This window comes from Puma concolor, chromosome A3 (assembly GCF_028749965.1).
Source record: "Puma concolor isolate L17-30 chromosome A3, mPumCon1.1.hap2, whole genome shotgun sequence".
NCBI classification, from domain to species: Eukaryota; Metazoa; Chordata; class Mammalia; order Carnivora; family Felidae; genus Puma; species Puma concolor.
The window spans coordinates 39372718-39394042 of record NC_141669.1 but is presented as its reverse complement, the minus strand read 5'-3'; the positions used below and the strand labels follow the sequence as shown (position 1 = coordinate 39394042).

Below are 21325 nucleotides of genomic sequence, written 5' to 3'. Positions count from 1 at the left end.
AAGAGTTTCTGATATGGATGAGCCCAGCAAGTAAACTTTTTCTTTGGACACTGAGAAGTTTGGCACTTCTTATTCAAAATTATGATGCCCTCGTGGGCTTTTAATTATGGTGCCTCCTTGCCTGAAATATCAAACCTTGGTTTTTGAAAAATAAGATCACTGGACCATGTAGGCAAATGCGGTAAACCTGATGAGTCTAGATTTCACAGAGACAGCTGACAAATTCTCTCATGATATAATTTGGTCAAGACAAAGAAATATGAACTGGGTGCAAAGATACTTTGGAAGGGTTTGAATGCCCACAACCACAAGTCCCTTCTATAATGAGCTCAATGGCAAACTGGAGCACGATTTTTTGGTTAAGCCGTAAGCTTCTGTCCTCAGTCCTGTGCCAGTCAGTATTTAAATCCATGACTTGTGTGAAGACTAAAATGCGAGGGCATTACCTGTAGAACACGTGGTTGACTTGAAGTAAAGACAAATAATGGAAGATATTTTGGGTGATAGAATGAGAATGTCAGATTCTGCACTGGGGTTCCAAAACCCAGGCATGAGCACCAGGTGGGGAACAATTGTCTGGCAGCAAGGTGCTGGGGCTTGGTCAGTCAAAAATGCATGTGAGTCAGAAGCATAATGAGGGAGCTGGAAAAGCTATAGGGATCTTGAGCAGCATTTATGGAAACGAAGCATTCAGAATGAGGAAAGCGTTAATCTTGTCCTACATTGAATGTCAAAGATGGCAGCTATTCAAAGATGCAATGGGTTGCTTCGTGAGGGGGTCTCTAACTCAATGTTCCTTTTTTCCCAGCCCTCTCCGGAAGCGGTAAAGGAAATGATACAGTTGTCCAAGGATACACTGGAAAAAATTGACAAGGCTCGCTCTGAGGGTTTATACCATGAGGTAAGAATTCATTTTTATAGGGATGGGGTGGGGAAGAGGGCAGAAAGATTCTCTAGTATGGGAGGGACATGGGGAGGGGTGGAGATGAGGAGGCTACCCAGCAGGTTGTTTTTCTGGAGGATAGCCCTTGGTTTGCACCATGACTCTTCTTGCCCTTAAGCCTTTAGCATCTCTTGGGGATATGTTCTCAGTGATTGCTCAACCGACTGAAACTGGGTCTGAGGAGAGCACAGGCAGCCTGGCAAATGTCCCTGGGAGGTCTGTGATATCTCAGGTTGGCATCAGAGGAGGAGAAATGGAAATGGCAGTGGGTCACCTGCTTTTTCGTAATTGAATGCATGTCCTGGCTACAGTTTCCAGTCTCTACCAACTGAGCATTCAGCCCTGGCTCTCGAAGCAGCAGGAATTGTCAACTGGATGTACACTAGAATCGTGGAAAACTCCTGATGCTCAGGCTCCGACCCAGGACATTTTCACCCAAATCTCTTTGGGGGTAAAACCCAGATGTCAGGATTTTTAAAACTCTCAAGTGATTCCAATGTGCACCCAAAATGGAGACCCACTGCCACACACTGACCTGCAGAGTACTTGCATCAGATTTACCTGGGCAGCTTGTTGGAAATGCAGATTCCCGTGTCTCACCCCCTAAGATATGATTTGTCAAATCTGCAACAGAACACAGTGACTGTGAATCAGTGTCTTTCCCCCAGGCTCTTTCAACAACCCAGGCATGTAGCTGGGTTTGGAAGCCACCAAGGCATGGCAGTGAGAGATGAATTTGTTTTCATTTCCACCTGCTTCTCCTTTATTTTCATCCTCTTCATTTACTCATTCATTGCACATTTGTGAGCCCTTACTGGTGGGGTGACCAACGCGAGACATGCTCCTTGTCTCCCAGGAGTTCTCATGGGTGGGGAGACAGGCACGCCAGCAGGGTGTTACTGTACAATGTGGAAAACCTATGTCAGAGGCACGACGTAGGAGCTGAAGCAATCAGGAGGGCTCCGCTGGTTCCAATCTTCTGACTTCTCATTTCTCCCCTTCCATTCAAACCTAACAGGACCAGGTGTAGACCTGGACACTGGCCCCGTGGGGTTAAGAGGATTGTCTTCAGGATGGATTGATGGTCAGTCCACAGTTGGTCACACCCCCCACCCATGGGACTCTGGGAGAGTCTCAGAGCAAAATTATTTTCTGCTCATTTGAGATGGAAGGAATTGTGTGACATTTCTCCCATGACAGCGGCAAGTGAAGGGGGAACAAAGAACAACTAAAATCTAGAGACCATCTGACTTTGTAGGATGCAACCCAAGCCCATGTGGACACAGGAATCAGTCAGAAAAGCCTGACTCCAAGCTCACTGGGGTCAGGCCCATCTTATTCCTTACCAGAACCAAGGTGACATCCTCCTGGTGGGTCTCCCAGCCTCCTGGGAGCCTCCCTTTCTGCCAGCTCATCTTGTATGCTTCCATCGGGGAATGATTGTCCAAACTCTCTGTGCATAAGGACCACCCAGGAGCTTATATACCCTACAGTTGCCAGGGTCCGTCCCCCAGATATTTGCTTTCAATTGGTCTGGGGTAGGGTCCAGACACTGCTGTTTTTAAAAATGTCTCCAGGTAATTCCAGAGCCCAACCAGAGTGGAGAGTCCCAGGAATGGTGGTTCAGATAAAGCCCGGCTGCTTAGTTTGAATTCTTGCTCCATGTTTTACCACCTGCATGACTTCGGCAAAGCACTTAACCCTTTCTGTGCTTCAGTTTCCTCCTCTGGTAAAACGGGAATGTTAGTAGTACCTATCTCATTGCATTATTGTAAGAGTCAATCAATCAATCAATCAGTCAATCTCTCTCTCTCTCTCTGTCTTTCATAACTCTCTGCTACCTACTGATTATGAAAACTCATTTTTGTCATATGTCAGCCATATCTCCCACTGTCACCCTTTCCATCCCTGCATCGTAGCCAAATAGGGCCATTTTGCTATTCAGATCACAGACTGGTGCTCCTGCACCTCTGTCAGCCATTTCCTCGGCCTTAAAAGAATGAATGTCTAGTGTCATCGTGGTGCCCCCATATATGAGCTACGTGCATGCTGCGGTGCCGTGGTCACGGACAGGTCCTGTGTCTCCTCCAGGTTGTGAAATTGTGCCGGGAGTGCCTGCAGAAGCAGGAGCCAGTGTTTGCCGACACCAACCTCTACACGCTGCGGATGCTGAGCACTGTTTCGGAGGTCCTCTCCTACCTCCAGGCCTTTGAGGAGGCCTCGCACTACGCCAGGAGGATGGTGGATGGCTATATGTAGGTAACAATGCTGGGTCTCAGAAAGTCTCCTGGAAAAGTGTCTATTCCAGGAATGGCAAAGATGGCACCCATATTGCTGTCTCTCCCTCCTGCACCCACGGGAGGCATCAGTAATCGACCATGGTCCTCTTTATCTTTAAGTTTATTTATCTTATTTTGAGAGAGAGAGAGAGAGAGAGAGAGAGAGAGAGAAAGCATGTGTGTCCCAAGCAGGCTCTGCACTGTCAGAGCAGAGCTTGATGCGGGGCTCGAACTTACAAACTGTGAGATTATGACCTGAACCGAGATCAAGAGTTGGCTGCTTAACTGACTGAGCCACCCAGGTGGCCCAGTCCTTTTTATCTTTACAACTGAGTCTTTTTACCATGGTGCTCTGAGTGGTCCTGACCGAATGATCAGAGTTAGTACCTGAGATGATACCTATGGGTCATCCCTGGTCTTTCCCAAATCCTCTAGCACATCTACCACTTGGGTGGCCCCTTCTGCGTTTGGTTTTCTTACGGCTAAGTTCAGCTTGCTTTTAAGTGCTTCGAAAGGATTTCCGCCTGGCAGTCAGCACAGGCAACCCTGTGACCTTTCTTTTATTAAAGAAAAAAAAAAGGTGTTAGCCATCCTTGCTTATAAATTAGAAAATGCACAGTTCCTGCCTTCCCTCTGCCAATGTCTTTCTCTTGCCTTCCATGTCCACATTGGCATGTGAATTTGTATCTTTGACCAAATGAGTATGTTGGCACAAGAAGGTACATTTTTTTTGGAGAGAATGTTCCTCATAAACAAAAGCCAGGAAGACTGTACAATATGCTAAAAGGAAGCTCTGTTAGGACCGTGCCAAGGAGGTGAGAATACAGTTCTGTCCCAGAAAGGACATTCAAGTTATTTTTATTCCCCTGAACGTCTACTTTGCAGGGAGAAGGCTGGGGTGCTCCTGAGAGCTCCCAGCCTCCTGTCCTCTAGTTCAGAGTCCAATCCTGACTCCATTTCCCCACGAGGACTTGCCTTGGTGACCCAGGTCAGAGTCTCAGCTCTCACAGCCTCACCATTCGGTGTGCTTGGTCACTGCCCACCTTCTCTGTGGCTCAGGCCCTGCCCAATGGGCTGTAGATGCCTCATGGTGCTGATGGGAGAGCAGATGGACTGAATCAATGAGGGTACATGGTGAGCTGTCAAATACCGTGCACCTCTCAGGAAGGTTGGGATGATTTGTACAATTATTTGCTATGCCCCCACAGGAAGCTCTACCACCCCAACAATGCCCAGCTGGGCATGGCCGTGATGCGGGCAGGGCTGACCAACTGGCATGCTGGGAACATTGAGGTGGGGCACGGGATGATCTGCAAAGCCTATGCCATTCTCCTGGTGACACATGGACCCTCCCACCCAATCACCAAGGACTTAGAGGCAAGTAGCATCTCAGAGATGTGCGTCCTTGTCTGGTCTGAGCTCTCTAAGGATGGGAGCTGCAGACCCCAGAGTTCTGGACTCTGCATTTGGGGAGTCCCATAGATTGCCTGCTGGAGCAGAAGGGAATTCAGAACTGCTTTAGTTCACCACCCCCCTTGTTTTACATCCGAGCAAACTGAGGCCCCGGGAAGGGGATTAACCTGTCTCTGGTCACATAGTGAGTGGATGGCAAAGCTGAGGTTTGAACCCTGAGATGCTCCAAGCGTGGACTGGGAAAGCCTAACCAGCAGTATGTGTGCGGCCAGGTACATTAGAATTTGTGCCTCATAGAGCAGAGCTGGGGAGCATAGGCCCTGGAATCAGGCTGCTGAGACTGAACTCCAGCTTTACCACTTTCTAGCTGTGTGAGTGCAAACGTGGAATGTGTGGGCCCCAGTCTCCTCATCAGTAAAATGGAGAGAAAGGATAGGGTTGTGATAAGGGTTCAGTGAGTTAATGTGTAAAAAGCACTCAGAACAGTGCCTAGCAAATGGCCTGGTCTTAATAGCTGGGGTTTCCTTTGTGTTTGTTTGTTTGTTTGTTTTTTAATTTTTTTTTTCAACGTTTTTTATTTTTATTTTTGGGACAGAGAGAGACAGAGCATGAACGGGGGAGGGGCAGAGAGAGAGGGAGACACAGAATCGGAAACAGGCTCCAGGCTCTGAGCCACCAGCCCAAAGCCTGATGCGGGGCTCGAACTCCCGGACCGCGAGATCGTGACCTGGCTGAAGTCAGACGCTTAACCGACTGCGCCACCCAGGCGCCCCAAGTTTCCTTTGTGTTTGGAAGAGCTGGTTTATTTGAGGGTGACAGGGTTCAAAGGACGGTCCTCATTCAGTATGGTACAGGGAAAGAGGACAGACTTCAGTGTCATAAAATGTCTGAGAAGACCAACTTTACGTATAGTATATTAAGTTTGCCAAAGGCTCTGCCTTCTTCACTGCTGTATCCTTAGTGCCTCAATGATGCCTGGCCCTTGGTAAATGTTTCTTGCATGGAAATATGGGAGCATAGGGGCTTTTCTATGCATCACATACTGTAATCTTCTTGTTCCATTGTGACATATGAAGGAATCTCACCCACTTTATGTGTGAGGAAACTGAGGTCTGAAAGGAGGTGTCATTTGCCTAAGGTCCCACAGTGTTAGTTGGGACCTATGTGCAGGATCCAGGGTTCCAACCCAATCCCCACTTGTCAGTTCCTGTGAACAAGCATTCTCTGCTGTGAACAATCCCTCAAGGTACTTTCTTAGGGGTCTGCCTCCCTCTCCCTAGCAAACCGAGCCCACTCCCAGGACTTCAAGCCCCCAGAGGATGTGTGTGTGTGTGTGTGTGTGTGTGTGTGTGTGTGTGTGTGTATCTGTGTGTCCTCTGAGTGGGAACAGCTGAATCTCAGTGTCTGGGAGTCATTTACCCCATTGTCTGCCCTTTCCAAAAGGGCGAAGGTAGGTCAGAGGCCAATACGTCCTGGTGACCTGTCATCACCGTTTATCGTGTATTTATGTCCCACAGGCCATGCGGATGCAGACGGAGATGGAGCTGCGCATGTTCCGCCAGAACGAGTTCATGTACCACAAGATGCGTGAGGCCGCCCTGAACAACCAGCCCATGCAGGTCATGGCAGAGCCCAGCAATGAGCCAGCCCCGGCTCTGTTCCATAAGAAGCAATGAGGACCGGTCTGGTGGGGGAGGGGCACCGTGGCTGGGGACCTGGGGAGACATTCTGAAGGTGGTAGGTTTCTGGGAAGACGCTTGATGAGGAAGTCGGGGTCATGTTCACGCTTGTTGCTGTGGGTATACTGCTCTATGTTCCTAAGTTCATTTTGGTTCATTTAAACTCAGTTAGATTCAGTTGAACTCTACCCCAGCCCAGCCTAGCCTCGCCCAATTTATCCTGTAAATATTTATTGGGTGGTAGACCCAAGGGATAAAGAGGCTTCAAATGTAGCTGGGCAGCCAAAATGTAAACAATTAAAGCACAGTATAATAATAAATGCAATGGTAAACTATATGGGGGGGGTGCAGTGGAGGGCATGTGGCTGGTGTGTGTGTGTGCGCGTGTGTGTGCGTGTGTGTGCGCGCGTGTGTGCGTGTGAGTGCGCACATGCATTCATTGGGAGGAGTGTCATGGAGGAGATGATATTTGAGCTGAGAGGGTGGCAGGTGCCAGGAGTCTCAGGTGACTGCTGACCCACCTGTGCAGGTATCTCAGGGACTGCTGGTCTTACTCATGGTCTGGAATACTCAGGTCTTGTCCGACTAGGATGGATGATGTCTAGTTTCCTCAGATTAGTGGGATTATAAAGAAGGGGTGATGTTTGGGCCATTTGAGTTCTATTCAGAGAACCAAAACCTCTTAGTAAATATGAGAATGAGATGAATGTGCAGAAATAGGTGGGGCTTTGCCCAAACCACTCAAGGCCTCAGTTTAAAGTCTGGATTCCAAGTATTATTCTGAAACTATTTCTAAAACACACAGAGGGAGTGTCTCCCCCCACCCATCCTCACTGTCAAGCCTTGATTCCCTGTGATGTGGGTGCTACTTGAACAATATCTGAGATTTTATTGGCCACTGGTCAACCAGGATTGAAGTCTTAGCAGGGTGAAGCTGAAGGGGAAGCTTGGAAACACACATACCTGATGGTCATGGGTTCAGCAGAATTGGTTTGGGGAGGTTTTATTTGGTTACATGTAAGGCTTAGGCGTCATCATAGGCCCCGAGCAAATTTCTATTCCTAGTAAGGAATAATTATGATTTCTCTTGCTTAATTTCTCTCACTGCCCATCCCCTGAGGCCTCTGCAAGTCTCACCAGGGGGAAAGTCTAATCTGGACTCTGCACGCCTAGGTTAGGATCTCCTTGGGGACGTGACTGACTTGTCATCATTTCCTGGGAGGTTGCTGTGGTTTCCACCCAAGAGTTAGGGTCTTGGGATCAGCCAAATCTAGTTGTCCCATTACCTTCTGGGGTCCTAAACTTCTCACCAATGTTTTGGGGGAATCCTGGAGCAAAGCTATCCGTTTGGGGAGTGTCACCAATCTTCTATACCACCTGGGGCCACCCTTGACCCCAGAGCTCTAACCATCTGGAAGCAATGCCACCAGGCCCCATATTTGTCATCTCTGCCTAAAGTGTTGGTTCCTCTGTTCCTACTTTTTCATCCTCAAAACCACCCACTGCCTCCCTCTTAACCTTTCCAGTGGCTCTGCAAATATGCCAAAAAACTGTCCGAAAGCTCTGTGAATGTGCTACGTCTTTGCACAATATTCATGTCTGGCATTTGGCTCTTCTTCAAGGATACCCCCTTCTCTAGAAGCTTTCACAGGAAGATTGGCCATTCTTCCAAGCCTTCATACCAACAGACCTACAGATGGCACCAGCATTCTTCCAGGGGCCCAACTTTTCTGCCTCCTATAAAACCTGCCCCCCACCCACTACCCTTCTCTGTCACTGTCTGCCATTCCGCCGGTCATGCTCCCATATTCATGGTCTTATTTTCCATCCCCTCTGCCTCAAATTTGGTGTCTTCAATGTCCCCTCACAAAAATCATCTAATCCTCTTGCTTCACAGATTCTTTATTTACTCAATTACAGATATCTTTCCAGTTTTTCCATTAGCACCCTCTCCTGACCATAGTTTCTCCATTTTTATTTTATTTTATTTTTAAGTAAACTCTACACGCAGTGTGGGGCTTGAACTCACAACTCTGAGCTCAAGAGTCACATGCTCTACTGACTGAGCCATCCAGGCACCTCAATTTCTCCATTTTTGATGTTTAACTTTCTGGTCATTGCTTCCTACCTTTTCGCCTCTCTTTTTTCTCCACCCCAGATTACTATATGACATGTATACTGGAGTGTTTCACCCTGCTACTTTCTTTGCTTCCTTCCAAATAAGCTTCTGCCCGTTGTCCCTTTCTGCCTGGCAGAGTCTCAACCCTGGATTAATTTGGCTGTCTTGTTTTCTGTCTGCCGCTCCTGGAGATGCTAAGAACAGTCAGGGAGAACAGTGGCTCTCTGAAAACATGCACTTCTACAGACTCCTTGCCAACCTCAGCTGGCCTTTGGGCGCAGCCCAGAAGTATTTCATGTGCCCTTCATTGGCTGTCTTTCCCTTTTGCCCAGTAGCTATTTGAGGCCTTCGCTCTTGTCCTCGAGTCCTCTGCTTTCAGCAGAACCTCATCTCCTGCTCCATGGAGAAATAGAGGCCAGAAGATGGGACTCCCTCAATCCTCTTCCCACATTCATGCACGTCTTGTCTGTGCTTGACCTTCTTTTCCTCCTTCTCACACTCGTGGAACGGGAGCCCCTCTCCTCCCACAAAGCTAACTCTCCACCTGTGCTGTGGACTTCTTCCCCTCTGATGTCCTCAGGGCCTTGCTTCACCTTTCATTCCCTCACCACCATGGATCCTTGACATTCTTCTGTCCACTGCCTTCTTCAATGCCATCAACAAACGTGCTGAGGGCTCTTTGATCATAATCTTCACAGCCGAGTATTTTTTTTAATGTTTATTTATTTTGAGAGAGAGCGTGCAAGCAAGGGAGGGGCAGAGACAGAGGGAGAGAGAGAGAATCCCAAGCAGGTTCCATGCTCAGTGCAGACAGAGCCCAACATGGGGCTCAATCTCACGATCATATCATGACCTGAGCAGAAATCAAGAGTCAGACACTTAACTCAGGAGCCCACTGAGTACTTTTTTTAAAGGACTTATCTCTTAGGGCACATGTGTGTCTCAGTCAGTTAAGTGCCCTACCCTTGATTTTGACTCAGGTCATGATCTCATGGTTTGTGAGATCGAGCCCCGCATCAGGCTCTATGCTGACAGCGTGGAGCCTGCTTGGGATTCTCTCTCTTCCTCTCTCTCTGCCCCTGCTCCCACTTGCATGCTCTCTCTCTCAAAATAAATAAGTAACCATTAAAAAAAATAAAAGACTTGTCTCTCATAGTTCTTCTCTGCCTTTCTTGACTTCTCATTTGTTCCTGAACCCACTGCAGGCTGGCTTCCTGAACTCCACTGAAATGGCTCATACCAAGGTCGACTCTGGTGGGCGGGTACCTTAGTCTGTATATTATTTGGCCTCTTTGCACAGTTGACACTCCCAGCCCTTGATTTCTGGATACCACTTCTTGTGATGATCCTCTGGTGTGGTTTCTCTTCTTCCCCGACCCCATTTCTCTACCTGCCCCGGAAACATTGGCGTTATTTCCTGGGATCGGGTTTGTTCCTTCTGGTCATTCTTGGTCCGTGCTCATCTTGCTTTGCGCACTCCCTGCATGAGCCCAGCCAGGCCTTTTGTTTAATCACCACCTTGAGGCTGATAGTGTTAAATCTGTATTCCCAGACCTTGCTCTTGAGCTCCAGCCCCACATACCCCCTCGAATGTTGTCCATGCACACCACCCTCGTCACATCCAAAACGAAACTCTTTCTCTTTCCTTTCTCCCCTCCCCCACATCTGCCCCTCAGACTGACTTCTGCTCTAGCTGCTTGCTTCCACTGCATCCTAGACTCCAGTCAATCCCAGTCACTCATGGGTCCCTGAGTGACCCATGTTCTCCTGGGCCTCTCTTTGAATTTTGAAACATTCTATCTAAAATATCTGAAACCTGCCAACTCCTATTCATCTTTCAACATCCGGTTAGGAAATCACCCCTTCTGTGAAGCCTTCCCTGAGTGCCTTGGATTCTGCTGGCTGCCTATCTCAGTCTCTCACATCACCCTCGAATCCCCCACCATCGCACTGTCCTCATGACTAATAATTGTCTTTTTCCTTGTCTGCCTCCTCCATCAGATTGTGAGCTCCTGGAGACGCAGGAGCTGTGTCCCTTTCTTTGTCTTTCAATCCCCAGAACCTGGCACAGGTCCTGGGACTAGGTGCTCAGTTAATATGTGTTGAATGAATGAATAAGTGAATGACTTTGCTCATCTCAGAGCAGAAGAGACAAGTAACACTGCGTATTTTTGAGTTTTTATGTTATAGCGGTGAACAAAGGCCATTAAATCATCCATATTTCCAAGCAAATATGTGTGGCTTCTTTATTTCTGATAGTCTGTTTAGAGCAGCACTCTCTGATAGAACTTTCTGTAATGATGAAAATATACCATATCTGTGTTGTGCAGTACCATAGCCCCTAGCCCCTACACCTTTCAAGCTCTAGCAATGTGTCTAGTATGAGTGAGGAGCTGAATTTTAAATTTTATTTAATTTCAACTAATTTCAGTTTTAAAAGCCAACGTGGTTACTGGCTGCTGTATTAGACAATGCAGTTTTAGGGAATAGTGTGGTTTTTAAGATTATGGATGCAGAGACAGGTGACGTTCCTTTCTCAGCTCTCCTAATGTTAGCATGACCTTGGACTGGTGATTTCACCCATGCCTCAGTTTCCTCATTTCTACCTACCACACAGAGTTGATGTGAGAATTAAACTTTTAAAATGTGAAAGCTCTCTGAATGGTGCCTGGCTCATCCTAAGTGCTTCGTGGGCACTCCGGCCATGGTGCTGTCCAGGGTCCCTTCCCCTAAGAGGAAAGTGAAGGTCGAGGGTAGATGCAAGCAGCAGTATGTGGGAACCAGCTCTTCCCGGCCTGTGAGAGCAGACTGTGCACATCTCTTCCAAACTCTGCATTCATCAACATCACGTCGATAGCTTGGTATTGGCCATGGTGGGAATATTTATACCGGGGCAATTGGCTTAACTTTAAAAGAACACATTCATTTGTAGTGTTGTCAGTCTATAAAAACGCGGTCCGCTACATACGAGTAGCAGAATGAGTAGTTAAAAACGCCATTAAAGAAATCTTTCCTGGGGCACCTGGGTGGCTCCGTTGGTTAAGCGTCAGACTTCGTTCGGCTCAGATCGTGATCTCAGGACTTGTGGGTTCAAGCCCCATGTCGGACTCCGTGCTGACAGCTCAGAGCCTGGAGTCTGCTTCAGATTCTCTGTCTCCCTCTCTCTCTCTGCCCCTCCCCTGCCCATGCCCTGTCTCTCTCTCTCTCTCTCAAAAATAGATAAACATTAAAAAAGAATGCAGGAGGGAATCAGCATAGTTGGGGCATGTAGCAGAGAGAAGAGGAACATATGTGAGGGCAGTCAGAGGTGCAAGCTCTTGGACTGAGGGGTGCACAGTGCTGATGATAACATCCAGTGCGTGAGGGTTAACAGCACCTCTGGAAGCTGCCTTGCCCGCTCCCTGCCCAGCACTACATACAAATCCCCCAATCTCACGTTGCCCAGGAGTACCTCATCAGTCTCAGAGAAGCACAACACGCAGCCTGACCACGGGCCACCACATGGGTTCGATAACTCAGAGTATGGCTATGCAACAGTTTATCTAGCCCTTTCTTACTTGTGGGCATTTTTATATATGTGTTCAAACACTTCTCTAGGAAGACATACAAGAGTGGCATTGCTAGGTGTTAGGGAACTTAGAAAATATTAGTAGATACCGTTACACAATTTACATCTCTACCAGTGATGGGAGAGCCATTCTTGACTCATATCCTTGCAAACGCTCCTTATTATCAATCTTTTTACTTTTTACTAATTTGATTTGTCATATGGTATCTCCTCTTAAAACCCTCCTCCCTGATTACTTTGAGACTAAGCATGTTTCACCCTGTGAATTGCCCATTAATGTGCTTACCCCACCTTCCCATTGACTTGTTGGGCTTCTTACTGATTTGGAAGAGGTTTTTATATTGTGTCAACCTCTGTTATGTAAGTCACAAATAATTTCTCCCACATGGTTGCTTGTTTTGGAAACTGTGTCTATAGTCTCTTTTCATACACACCTTTGTAATATGGATTAATCTTTTTCTTCATGGTTTTTGCACCTATACGTCAATATATACTGATTTATCTACTATGTCTATTTTTAATGTTTCACATTTATTCATTTAGCTCTTTAGTTCGTCTAGAACTTATTTTTGTGAATGGCATATTGTAGTGTGCTTTAGGGTTTTTTATTTTTCTTGTATCTCCTACCTCTGAATTCTTACTGAAGCTCTGAAGCTCTTTCCTTAAGTGTGCCTCAGTTCCCCAAATTATGGGCTCCCTCTTTTTCTAAGACCCCACTCCACATATGTCAAATACTGTAGTGCAAGGCAGGAAGAATTTCGTCCAATAAACTGGTGTAGATAAAATGCCAGAGGGAGGGAAAGAGTACTTTCAGCTGTGCAATTCAGGAAGTCTTCTTGAAGGAGGCGGCACTTAAATTGCTAGGGCAATGAGAGATTGTTTAGCTTGACTGGAATGTATATTATAGGAAAGGGTTGAAGCTAGATAAGGCAGGGCAGGCTATAATCAAGCAAGGGTCAGCAACCTACAGTCCATGGGTCAGATCCAGCTGCCACTTGTTTCTATATGGTGTGCAAGCTAAGAACGGTATTCTGTGTTTAAATGGTTGAGAAAAAAATCAAGAGAAGAATGCTGTTTTATGTCAAATGGAAATGATATGAGATTAAAATTTTTTTAATGTTTATTTTTGAGAGAGAGAGACAGAGAGTCAGAGTGAGAGAATGAGAGAGAGAGATGGAGTAGGGGACGGGCAGAGAGAGAGGGAAACACAGAATCTGAAGCAGCTCCAGGCTCTGGGCTGTCGGCACAGAGCCTGACGCGGGGCTCAAGCCCACAGACTGCAAAATCATGACCTGAGCTGAAGTCGGACACTTAACTGACTGAGCCACCCAGGCACCCGGAAATGATATGAAATTTAAATGTCAGTGTCCATAAAGTTTTGTTGGAACACAGCCATGCCCATTTGTTGGTGTATTGCCTGGGCCTGCTTTGTGCTATAAGAGCAGAACTGGGCAGCTGTGATGGGGACTGGATGGCCCATAATGCCATTCATATTTACTCTCTGGCTTTTTATAGAAAAGGTTTCCTGCCTCCTGATATAGAGACATGAATGCAGGTTGAGGAGTTTGACTCATGTGAGAGACAATGAATTAGGAGGCTTTATGATCAGTGCTATTTTTATGGAAGAGGACTATTAGTAGGGTGGAGATTTGTAGCTGAGAGAGAGAGGGGGGTGGGGAGATGCCATAGGGCCTGTGCAACCATCCACATAACAAGTTACGGGGTTTCAACTCCGGAAGTGGGAAGAGAGGAGGTGGGAAATGTGACAGGTTCATTCATATTTAAGGCAACTTTGTTGAGAGTGCTCTGTGCGCTGGTGCCATTCTGGGGCTGAAAGACATGATGAAGGTAGACGTGTCTGGGCTTGGCAGTTCTTTGGATGTGGGGAATGAGCACCGTATCAGCTTGCTAGGGGTGCCATTTCAAAGTACCCCGGACTGCGCAGCGTAAACAACAGAAGTGTATTATCTCACAGTTCTGGAGGCCAGAAGTCTGAGATCATGGTGAAGAGAGGGTCATGCTCCCTCTGAAGGAGGTAGGGAAGGATCTGTTCCAGGTCTCTCTCCTAGATTCTGGTACATCCTTGGCTTGTGGCTGCATAACTCCGATCTCCGTGTGGCATACTCCTCGCGTGGATGTCTCTGTCTGCAAATGTCTCCCTTTCATAAGGACACCAGCCATAATGGATTAGGGGTCCCCCTTACTCCAGCATGACTTCCTTTTAACTTAACCAATTATATTTGCAATGTCTGTATTTCAAAATAAGGTCACAATCTGCCGTCCTGGGGGTTAGGACTTCAACATGTGAATTTTAGGGGGGGCGGGGTGCAACTCAACCTATAACGGCTACCGGAGCCTGATACAAAGTGCTGTTCAGAGAAATCTTTTTTCCACATTCTGCCTTTGCCCATAGCACAGAGGGGATGTCCACCTGGCCTTTCTCTGTCCACTTCTGGTGCCTCCTGCTAATCTCCTCCATCAGCCCTTCTCCCAGAGAGTGAATTGTTCATTTGGTGGGTCAGAGCCTGGTCTTTTGGTTCATGTCCCTTGGTGGGCGGGGACACCGTGACCACACTGACAGGCATAGCTCCCCTTTGCCTGCGCAGCATTCCTGTTCTCTGTCCCCACAGGCAGCCAGCACACCCTCTTACTCCAGCTTCTTGCCTGTCTGGATGACCAGGAACGTCATTCCAGGGCTGCCATACACATCCAGCCACATCTTGGGTTCCCTGTAGGGTCACTTGAGTGGGCAGCCTAGGGTCCGCTTTCAGGGTGAGAATCACCCTTCAGACTTGACCCAGCAGGATGGAACCTGCAGATGATCAAGGTTTACAAAGATATAGGTGGTCAATGCACACTGATACTCAGCACCATCAATGACAAGCTATCGAGAAGAAAAGACTTTTTTTTTTTTAAAACAAAGTTCACTTTATTACATTAATTTTACACAGTAAAAGAATATGAAATGCAGATTTGTCTAAATTCTCTTGCTGATTCTCTTAAAGACAATGTTATTCAGTGTCATGGTCTGAAAGTCAAAAAAAAAAAAAGAAAAAAATCACAAAATGTTCATCTGATGTGGAGTTGCAAAAGGTAATTAAGGCTACAAAATCATCCCAAATATGCTAGCATGAGTAACAACCTGAAGTTTTCTATAGGACCAGAGGAAGGGTTGGCAGTCTTTTCTAAAATCCCATGCCAGATCTTGGTCGCTTCACTTCCTCATGTGGAGAGTTGTCCTGCCTTTTAGTGAATTCCTTTCTATATCAATGGCAGTTAGGGCAAGACCATCCAAATGGGTCCAGTCCAGTCCAATTTCTCAGTTTCATTGAGTGCCTGCTACGTACCAAACACATGTTGAGGACCAAGAGCACATGTGCATGGAAACACATGTAAGCACGTAGCCTGGAACATAGTAGGTGTTGCAAAATTTTCCTCCCAAAGAGCTATGAAGCATATAAAAGCATTGGACCATTGGATTAACCAGTTTTTGAATTTTTGAGGGATGTTCTTTTCTCCCACACGACCCCACCACCACTGCCCCCCACTGGTTCTCTTGAACAGGTCTGTGACAATGACACAGGGTAATGTCATCAGGGTTACAAAGGAGCCCCTTAGCTTCAGCAGCAATGGAATAGAATGGAAAGAACTAGGTTTGAACCATGGTTCTATAGCTCATTAGCTGGGTGACCTTGGACAGGTCAGCCTGTCTATTAAATCCCTCAGCCTGCCTCCCTCGCAGCAGAGGGAAAGATTAGGGGAGCTATCAAATGCATATCAAAGTACAAAAAAAGCCTATCAAAGGACTTTGGCCAGAACTGAGTCTAGGCTCATCTCCCTTCCTCCTTCTGGCACCTTCCTGATGTGCTGTGAATGTGTCCAACAGGGGTGGGACCACATGTTTCCTGGCTGACTCTCACACCCTCCCTAGTTGAGGGATTTTTCCCACTTGAACAGGGGTGCAACAGACTCCCTGGGTAGTGTTCTGCCTTTTGTTACTCCCCAAAGCAAAGAAGAGCCACGGGAATATAACTGCAGGAGAAACACTGTCCTATTCACCCCCAAATCAGGGATAGGACATGGTCGACAGTCAGGCACCAAGGAGGATTGCACAACTGGTGTGTGCCATTCTGATAAGCTGCCACGAAGCTGCTATGAATATGATTCTCCTCGTAAATGCCTGTGAGCAAGTCTTGTGGCCACATCCCAGTGGCGACTGAGAAAGGTGGGCCACGCACGAACCGTGGCTCGTCCTACCAAGCACCTCTTGTTCCCCCATCCCATTTGGGTATGGGTGGAAGAAAGGAGACAGCAATGAGGAGAGAAGGAAGAACGGGGGGTTGACCCCGACCTGGAAAGTGGGGACGGAAGGGCAGGCTGAAGGAACTCAGGAGAGGTAGAGAAGCACCAGCTGGGGCCCACCTCCAACACATGGGGGGTCTTGGGTGAATTAAAAAAGGACGCCCCTTCCTCAAGATACTATACTTCTATCTGCTGGGAAACTATCCAAATACACTGCACTAGTTTTGTCAGAGCAAGACGGTTAACTGACATACACTTCAAGATGGTAATAAGAATACAAGTCTACACCATCTATAATGGGAGTGGCTCCCTGTAGGGTTGTGCAGGGTACAGCTGTGGAGGACGGCCCTGTGTGACAGGCCCCGATCAGAGGAACCCTAGTTCTGCCATTCCCTGGCTATGTGTTGCCTCAGTTTCCCCACTTAGAGAACCTAGGGTTGTTGGGTAGATAGAATGTGTGTAAAGTGCCGAACATAACGGGTCCTCACTAAGTGGTAGCAGAGACTGACAACAGGAAAGGTGACAGAGCTCCTCCCCACTCTACCTCTCCCCTCCCCTCAAGCACTGGGAACCATAAGCTCAGAGGGCCAACTTACGTTGGTGATTATGTCGCCATTGAGTTCGGTCACAGACTTGATGCCTTTAAAAGTTGTCACCAGCTTATTGTCACCTTCCATCTGAACCACTGCCTGCAGGAGACAGAAGAGATGACCTGTGAGGAACGTCTCGCTAATGAAGCTGGCTCCTCCCCTGCAGGGGTCTCTGCTTACGGCAACCTCAGCCTAGCATACCCCCTTGTTCTCCAGCTCTAAAGATGGGAGGTTCATTTAAAAGCTAAAGAAGGGGCGCCTGGGTGGCTCAGTTGGTTAAGCGTCCGACTTTGCCTCAGGTCATGATCTCCCGTGGGTTCAAGCCCTGCATTGGGCTCTGTGCTGACAGCTTGCGGAGCCTGGAGCCTGCTTCAGATTCTGTGTCTCTGTCTCTCTCTCTCTCTGCCCCTCCCCTGCTCACACTCTGTCTCTTTCTGTCTCTCAAAAATAAATAAAAATTAGAAAAAAATTTAAAACCTAAAGAAAATGTCAGGGCTCCTTTTGTCAAACTTCCATTTTTTTAAATTTTTTTTAATGTTTTTAATTTTATTTTTGAGAGAGACAGAGACAGATTGCGAGCTGAGGAGGGGCAGAGAGAGGGGGAGACACAGAATCCGAAACAGGCTCCAGGCTCCGAGCTGTCAGCACAGAGCCTGACACAGGGCCCGAACCCACGAGCCGTGAGATCATGACCTGAGCTGAAGTCGGCCTCTTAACCGAAGGAGCCACCCAGGGGCCCCAAAAACTTTTAATTTATGATATGTGAACTAGAAATGAGCATAGGACACCGAAGTGGTGTCGACTACAAGCACTAAAATAAAATCAGTAAAATCTTAATTGTCCAAGCTGATGGAAAGAGGTAGTAGCAAAATTCCAACTACTGGCCAGTTGGGAAAACACATATTTAGCTTTGGTATGTATTCCTTCTGGCACGTTTATGTTTTCTATCGTGGTCTCTGTTTCAAGCCTTATGTGTCCAGGAAGAAGCAACAGAAACCCAGCAAGTAACAGAAGACCCTGGCCAAAGTTAGAAATTTGCCTCCAGGATGGACAATTGGAAAAAGACACTGTGGGGGCGCCTGGGTGGCTCAGTCGGTTAAGCGGCCGACTTCAGCTCAGGTCATGATTTCGCTGTCCGTGAGTTCGAGCCCCGCGTCAGGCTCTGGGCTGATAGCTCAGAGCCTGGAGCCTGTTTCAGATTCTGTGTCTCCCTCTCTCTGACCCTCCCCCGTTTGTGCTCTGTCTCTCTCTGTCTCAAAAATAAATAAACGTTAAAAAAAAAAAAAAAAAAAAAAGACACTGTGGTAAAACCCGTAAGGGCTTGCCCCTTACTATGGGCCTCTCAAGACAATTTCCTGTTACAGATTTCCTGAGCTGTGATGTTATATCTGGAGAAGCGGAAATAAGAGGCCATCAGAAGAGGTAAAAAGGCCAGCATGCTGAGGCCGATGCCTCAGTTGTCTGGAGGGGAAGGGTAAAGATGGCTGCTCTGTGGCGTTGGCTGTGCTGGGGTGTGTGGACTTTCCCAGGGAGGAAGAGAGGTCTCTAGTGAGGAGCCTCCTGCCCTCTGGATTTCTCTGCCATCTCCTTCTGACCACTCCCATAGTCTACACCTAGCTCTTACTGTACACCCTGAGCCACAGCCCAGCGGAATGATGGTGCCCTGCCCACTGCCTTCAGTCAGGGAAGGGTGTCTGTGCCCATTTTACAGATGAGGTAGCTGAGGCCAGGGGCTCGGACTCAGTCTGAGGGCCTGCCTGGGGTCTTGGTATTCTGGTATTCTTGATATTGCCAGCCCCTCCTCCAGGAAGTCTCTCCCCATGACCAGCAGCTCTAGGCTCAGCAAGGCCAGTTTCTTTTGGGCTCAGGGATGACATCACAGCTCTGCTTAGGGTTTTTCGCTGACTCCTGCTTGTCTGGGCCTGGGAGAACTTGTGACTGGTCCCCCCATATCCTCCACATGGGAGAGCTCGGGTTCTTGGGTCAGAGCACCCACACAGTCACAGGAAAACAGGAAGGGTTTCCTTAGAGTTTCTTCCCTAGAGCTATCTTGTCTTTCTGCCTCCCAGCCCAGAAGTGGGTTCGGAGATAAGGTATCCATGGTGGGGACTGTGAGGTGAGACCCTGGTTGGATGAAGCCCTGCGGCCAGGTTCCAAGGAAAGTTCCAGAACCAGAAGGTGGCTCGAGGGGGCACCTCCTACCTTGACCTTCTCCCCAGTCATGGTCTCCAGCTCACACTCCTCCCCCAAAGTGAACTCATTTTGGATCACTTTGGACCCCGTGGTGATGGTGAGTTTGAAGTGCTTCCCGTTCTGCACGATCTCCGACACCCCCTTGATGTCCTTCCCCTTCTGGATGAGTTCGTCAGGCAGACCTGGTGGAAACCATGTGAGGTTCAGAGATGAGCAGAGGTGGGGATTGCCAGGCGACGGTCACAGAGAAACTTTGTGGCGCGGGGCAGGGGGGGAGGCGCCGTGCCCCCCCAGAGACCGCAGGCACGAACCAAGTCCTGTGAGCAACATGGGCTGACCTCTGAAGGGAAAGGTTGGTGGTCTGACCTGGAGGTCTGCTGTTTTGCCAGGAGGGTTGTAAAGAGGACACTCCTGGGTCCCGCAGAACCTGTCCTCTGGTGAGCACCCTGGTTCTCGCTCGCTCTCCCTCCTCACGCCAGACTTTGCTCTCTGAGTGTCAGCGTGCCATTCACACCCAGACTGACCGCACGGTTCGTTTTCTGAGCCAGGTCCCTACTGAGAGTGAGAGGAGCAGCTACGAATAAGGTGCCGGGGCAACACTCACAAGCTGGGGTTGTGTCCACAAAGCCTCCTTCCCCTACCCCTGCCTCAGTCTCTGCTGTCGAGGCTCTTGAGGAAGGCACAGTGGGAGTCCCTCACCCTGGGACAGAGCTTCACAAATTTCAGGCCATATCTATACTGTTAAACAAATTGAGATCCACGTGCAGTGTCAGTGGGGGTGGAGTGTCCTATGGCCCAGGTAAAGGATTCGAAAGAGAGATGATATGACACCCTATAGGAGAAGAGCCTTGCCTATCCCTGAGGGTCCTCCTCTCCTGCCTTCCGTCTTCCCCACCCTGTCCCTCCTGGGCACCCTTCTTTGGCACATCGACCCTTTATTCAGAGGGTTCCCGCTACCTGGAGCACATTCCCCTCTCCCTGTCCCCTAGGGGACATTCGCTCATCTTCCAAGGCCCAGCCTAGGCTCACCTTCACCACCACCAAGCCTTCCATCCATGCCCTCCCGCGAGCACCTCATCCTTCTGCACATGACTCTGGGAGTCACAGGGGATGAGAGTTGGGTCTCTGGAACCAGCCTCTACTTCAAATCCCAAGGCAGACACTCCTGCCTGTGTGAACTTGGTCAGGATCACTTAACCTTCTTAGGCCTCAGTTGTCTTGACTGTGAAATGGGAAAAACACTAGTACCCAACTTAGAGATTTGTGGTGAGGATTTATTACATGTGAAGGGCCTAGCACGGTGCCTGGCAGTGAGTCAGTGCTCAGTACACATCAGGGGATACTTTATTGCATCTATCTCGTCTCTTTGTCTGTCTGTAAACTGTGACTTGGAAATGTGGCTCATTGTTATCTGTCTCCCTGGTATCCATCCAACACGGCATATGATTGGAGTTGAATCGATGTTAGAAGAATGAATGAATGAATGAATAAGCAGGCTCACACAGTGAGGTACCAGCAGAGATTGCTTCGATCCAGATCAGCCCCTAGCTCGGTGCTTTCCACTTGCCTATGAAGTAGCCTCGTCCAGTGAGTGATACTAGCACAAGCCACAGATATCTGCAGAGGATGCACGACATGGCCTCTGGCCTGTGCAGAGCCTGAAACTTTCCTCCCATCCCAGCATCGAGACTCTGATTCGCTACCCCTGGCAGGGCCAGACCCTCATCGCCATGACCCCCAGCCTTGGCGTCCCGCCCAGCACTTACCGACTGCCTTCATGAAGGCCTCAAAGTTTTCCTGGCTCTGTAGTTGGTACTTGCCGGAGAAGTTCATGGTGGCGATGAGGCTCCCTCCACAGCTGATCTGCAGCTCTGTGGGCTGCGATGTCCAGTGTGGGCTGATTTATAGGGGGCTCCTTCCGCTTCGAATGTTGGCCATAGGTCAGCAGCTGTCGACTCCTTTATGGCCAGGTTCAAACATTAACTGCTAGGAGCAATGGTCAACGATAAAAAAACCAGGATGGGCACAGCAGTGGTTTGCTCTAATTCAGCAAACATTAGTGGAGGTCAGTCAAGTGCAAAGCCCTAAGTCCCCACGACTTTAATGTGCTAATCCTCCATGAAATGTAAATTTGTGTGTATATGTATGCTTACATATATGTACACACATATATGTTCCTGCATGCACAGGTATGTGTGCATATGTGTGTAAGTGTGTGCATATACATGCGCGTGTGTTG

At 48.2% G+C, this 21325-nt stretch overlaps 2 protein-coding genes across 3 annotated transcripts in view; one reads left to right on the top strand and one right to left on the bottom strand.

Moving 5' to 3' along the window:
• The window catches only part of SMYD1 (SET and MYND domain containing 1), a 44491-nt gene extending 33826 nt beyond the window's left edge, over nucleotides 1-10665 (top strand). For both annotated transcript variants that reach the window (XM_025927294.2, XM_025927293.2), the window contains 4 exons: nucleotides 809-901; nucleotides 3035-3198; nucleotides 4431-4599; nucleotides 6153-10665. In XM_025927294.2, coding sequence (XP_025783079.1) covers nucleotides 809-901; nucleotides 3035-3198; nucleotides 4431-4599; nucleotides 6153-6311 — 585 coding nt within the window. In that variant the 3' untranslated portion in view covers nucleotides 6312-10665. The remainder of the gene's footprint in view (nucleotides 1-808; nucleotides 902-3034; nucleotides 3199-4430; nucleotides 4600-6152) is intronic.
• A 4238-nt stretch (nucleotides 10666-14903) lies between these two features.
• Nucleotides 14904-21043, bottom strand: FABP1 (fatty acid binding protein 1). Its single transcript, XM_025927364.2, has 4 exons — nucleotides 20853-21043; nucleotides 19096-19268; nucleotides 16900-16992; nucleotides 14904-15029 (listed from the first exon to the last, which is right to left on the bottom strand). Exons 1-4 carry the CDS (start codon nucleotides 20917-20919, stop codon nucleotides 14979-14981), a joined length of 384 nt encoding a protein of 127 aa, XP_025783149.1. The 5' UTR covers nucleotides 20920-21043; the 3' UTR covers nucleotides 14904-14978.
• Nucleotides 21044-21325: the final 282 nt, after the last annotated feature.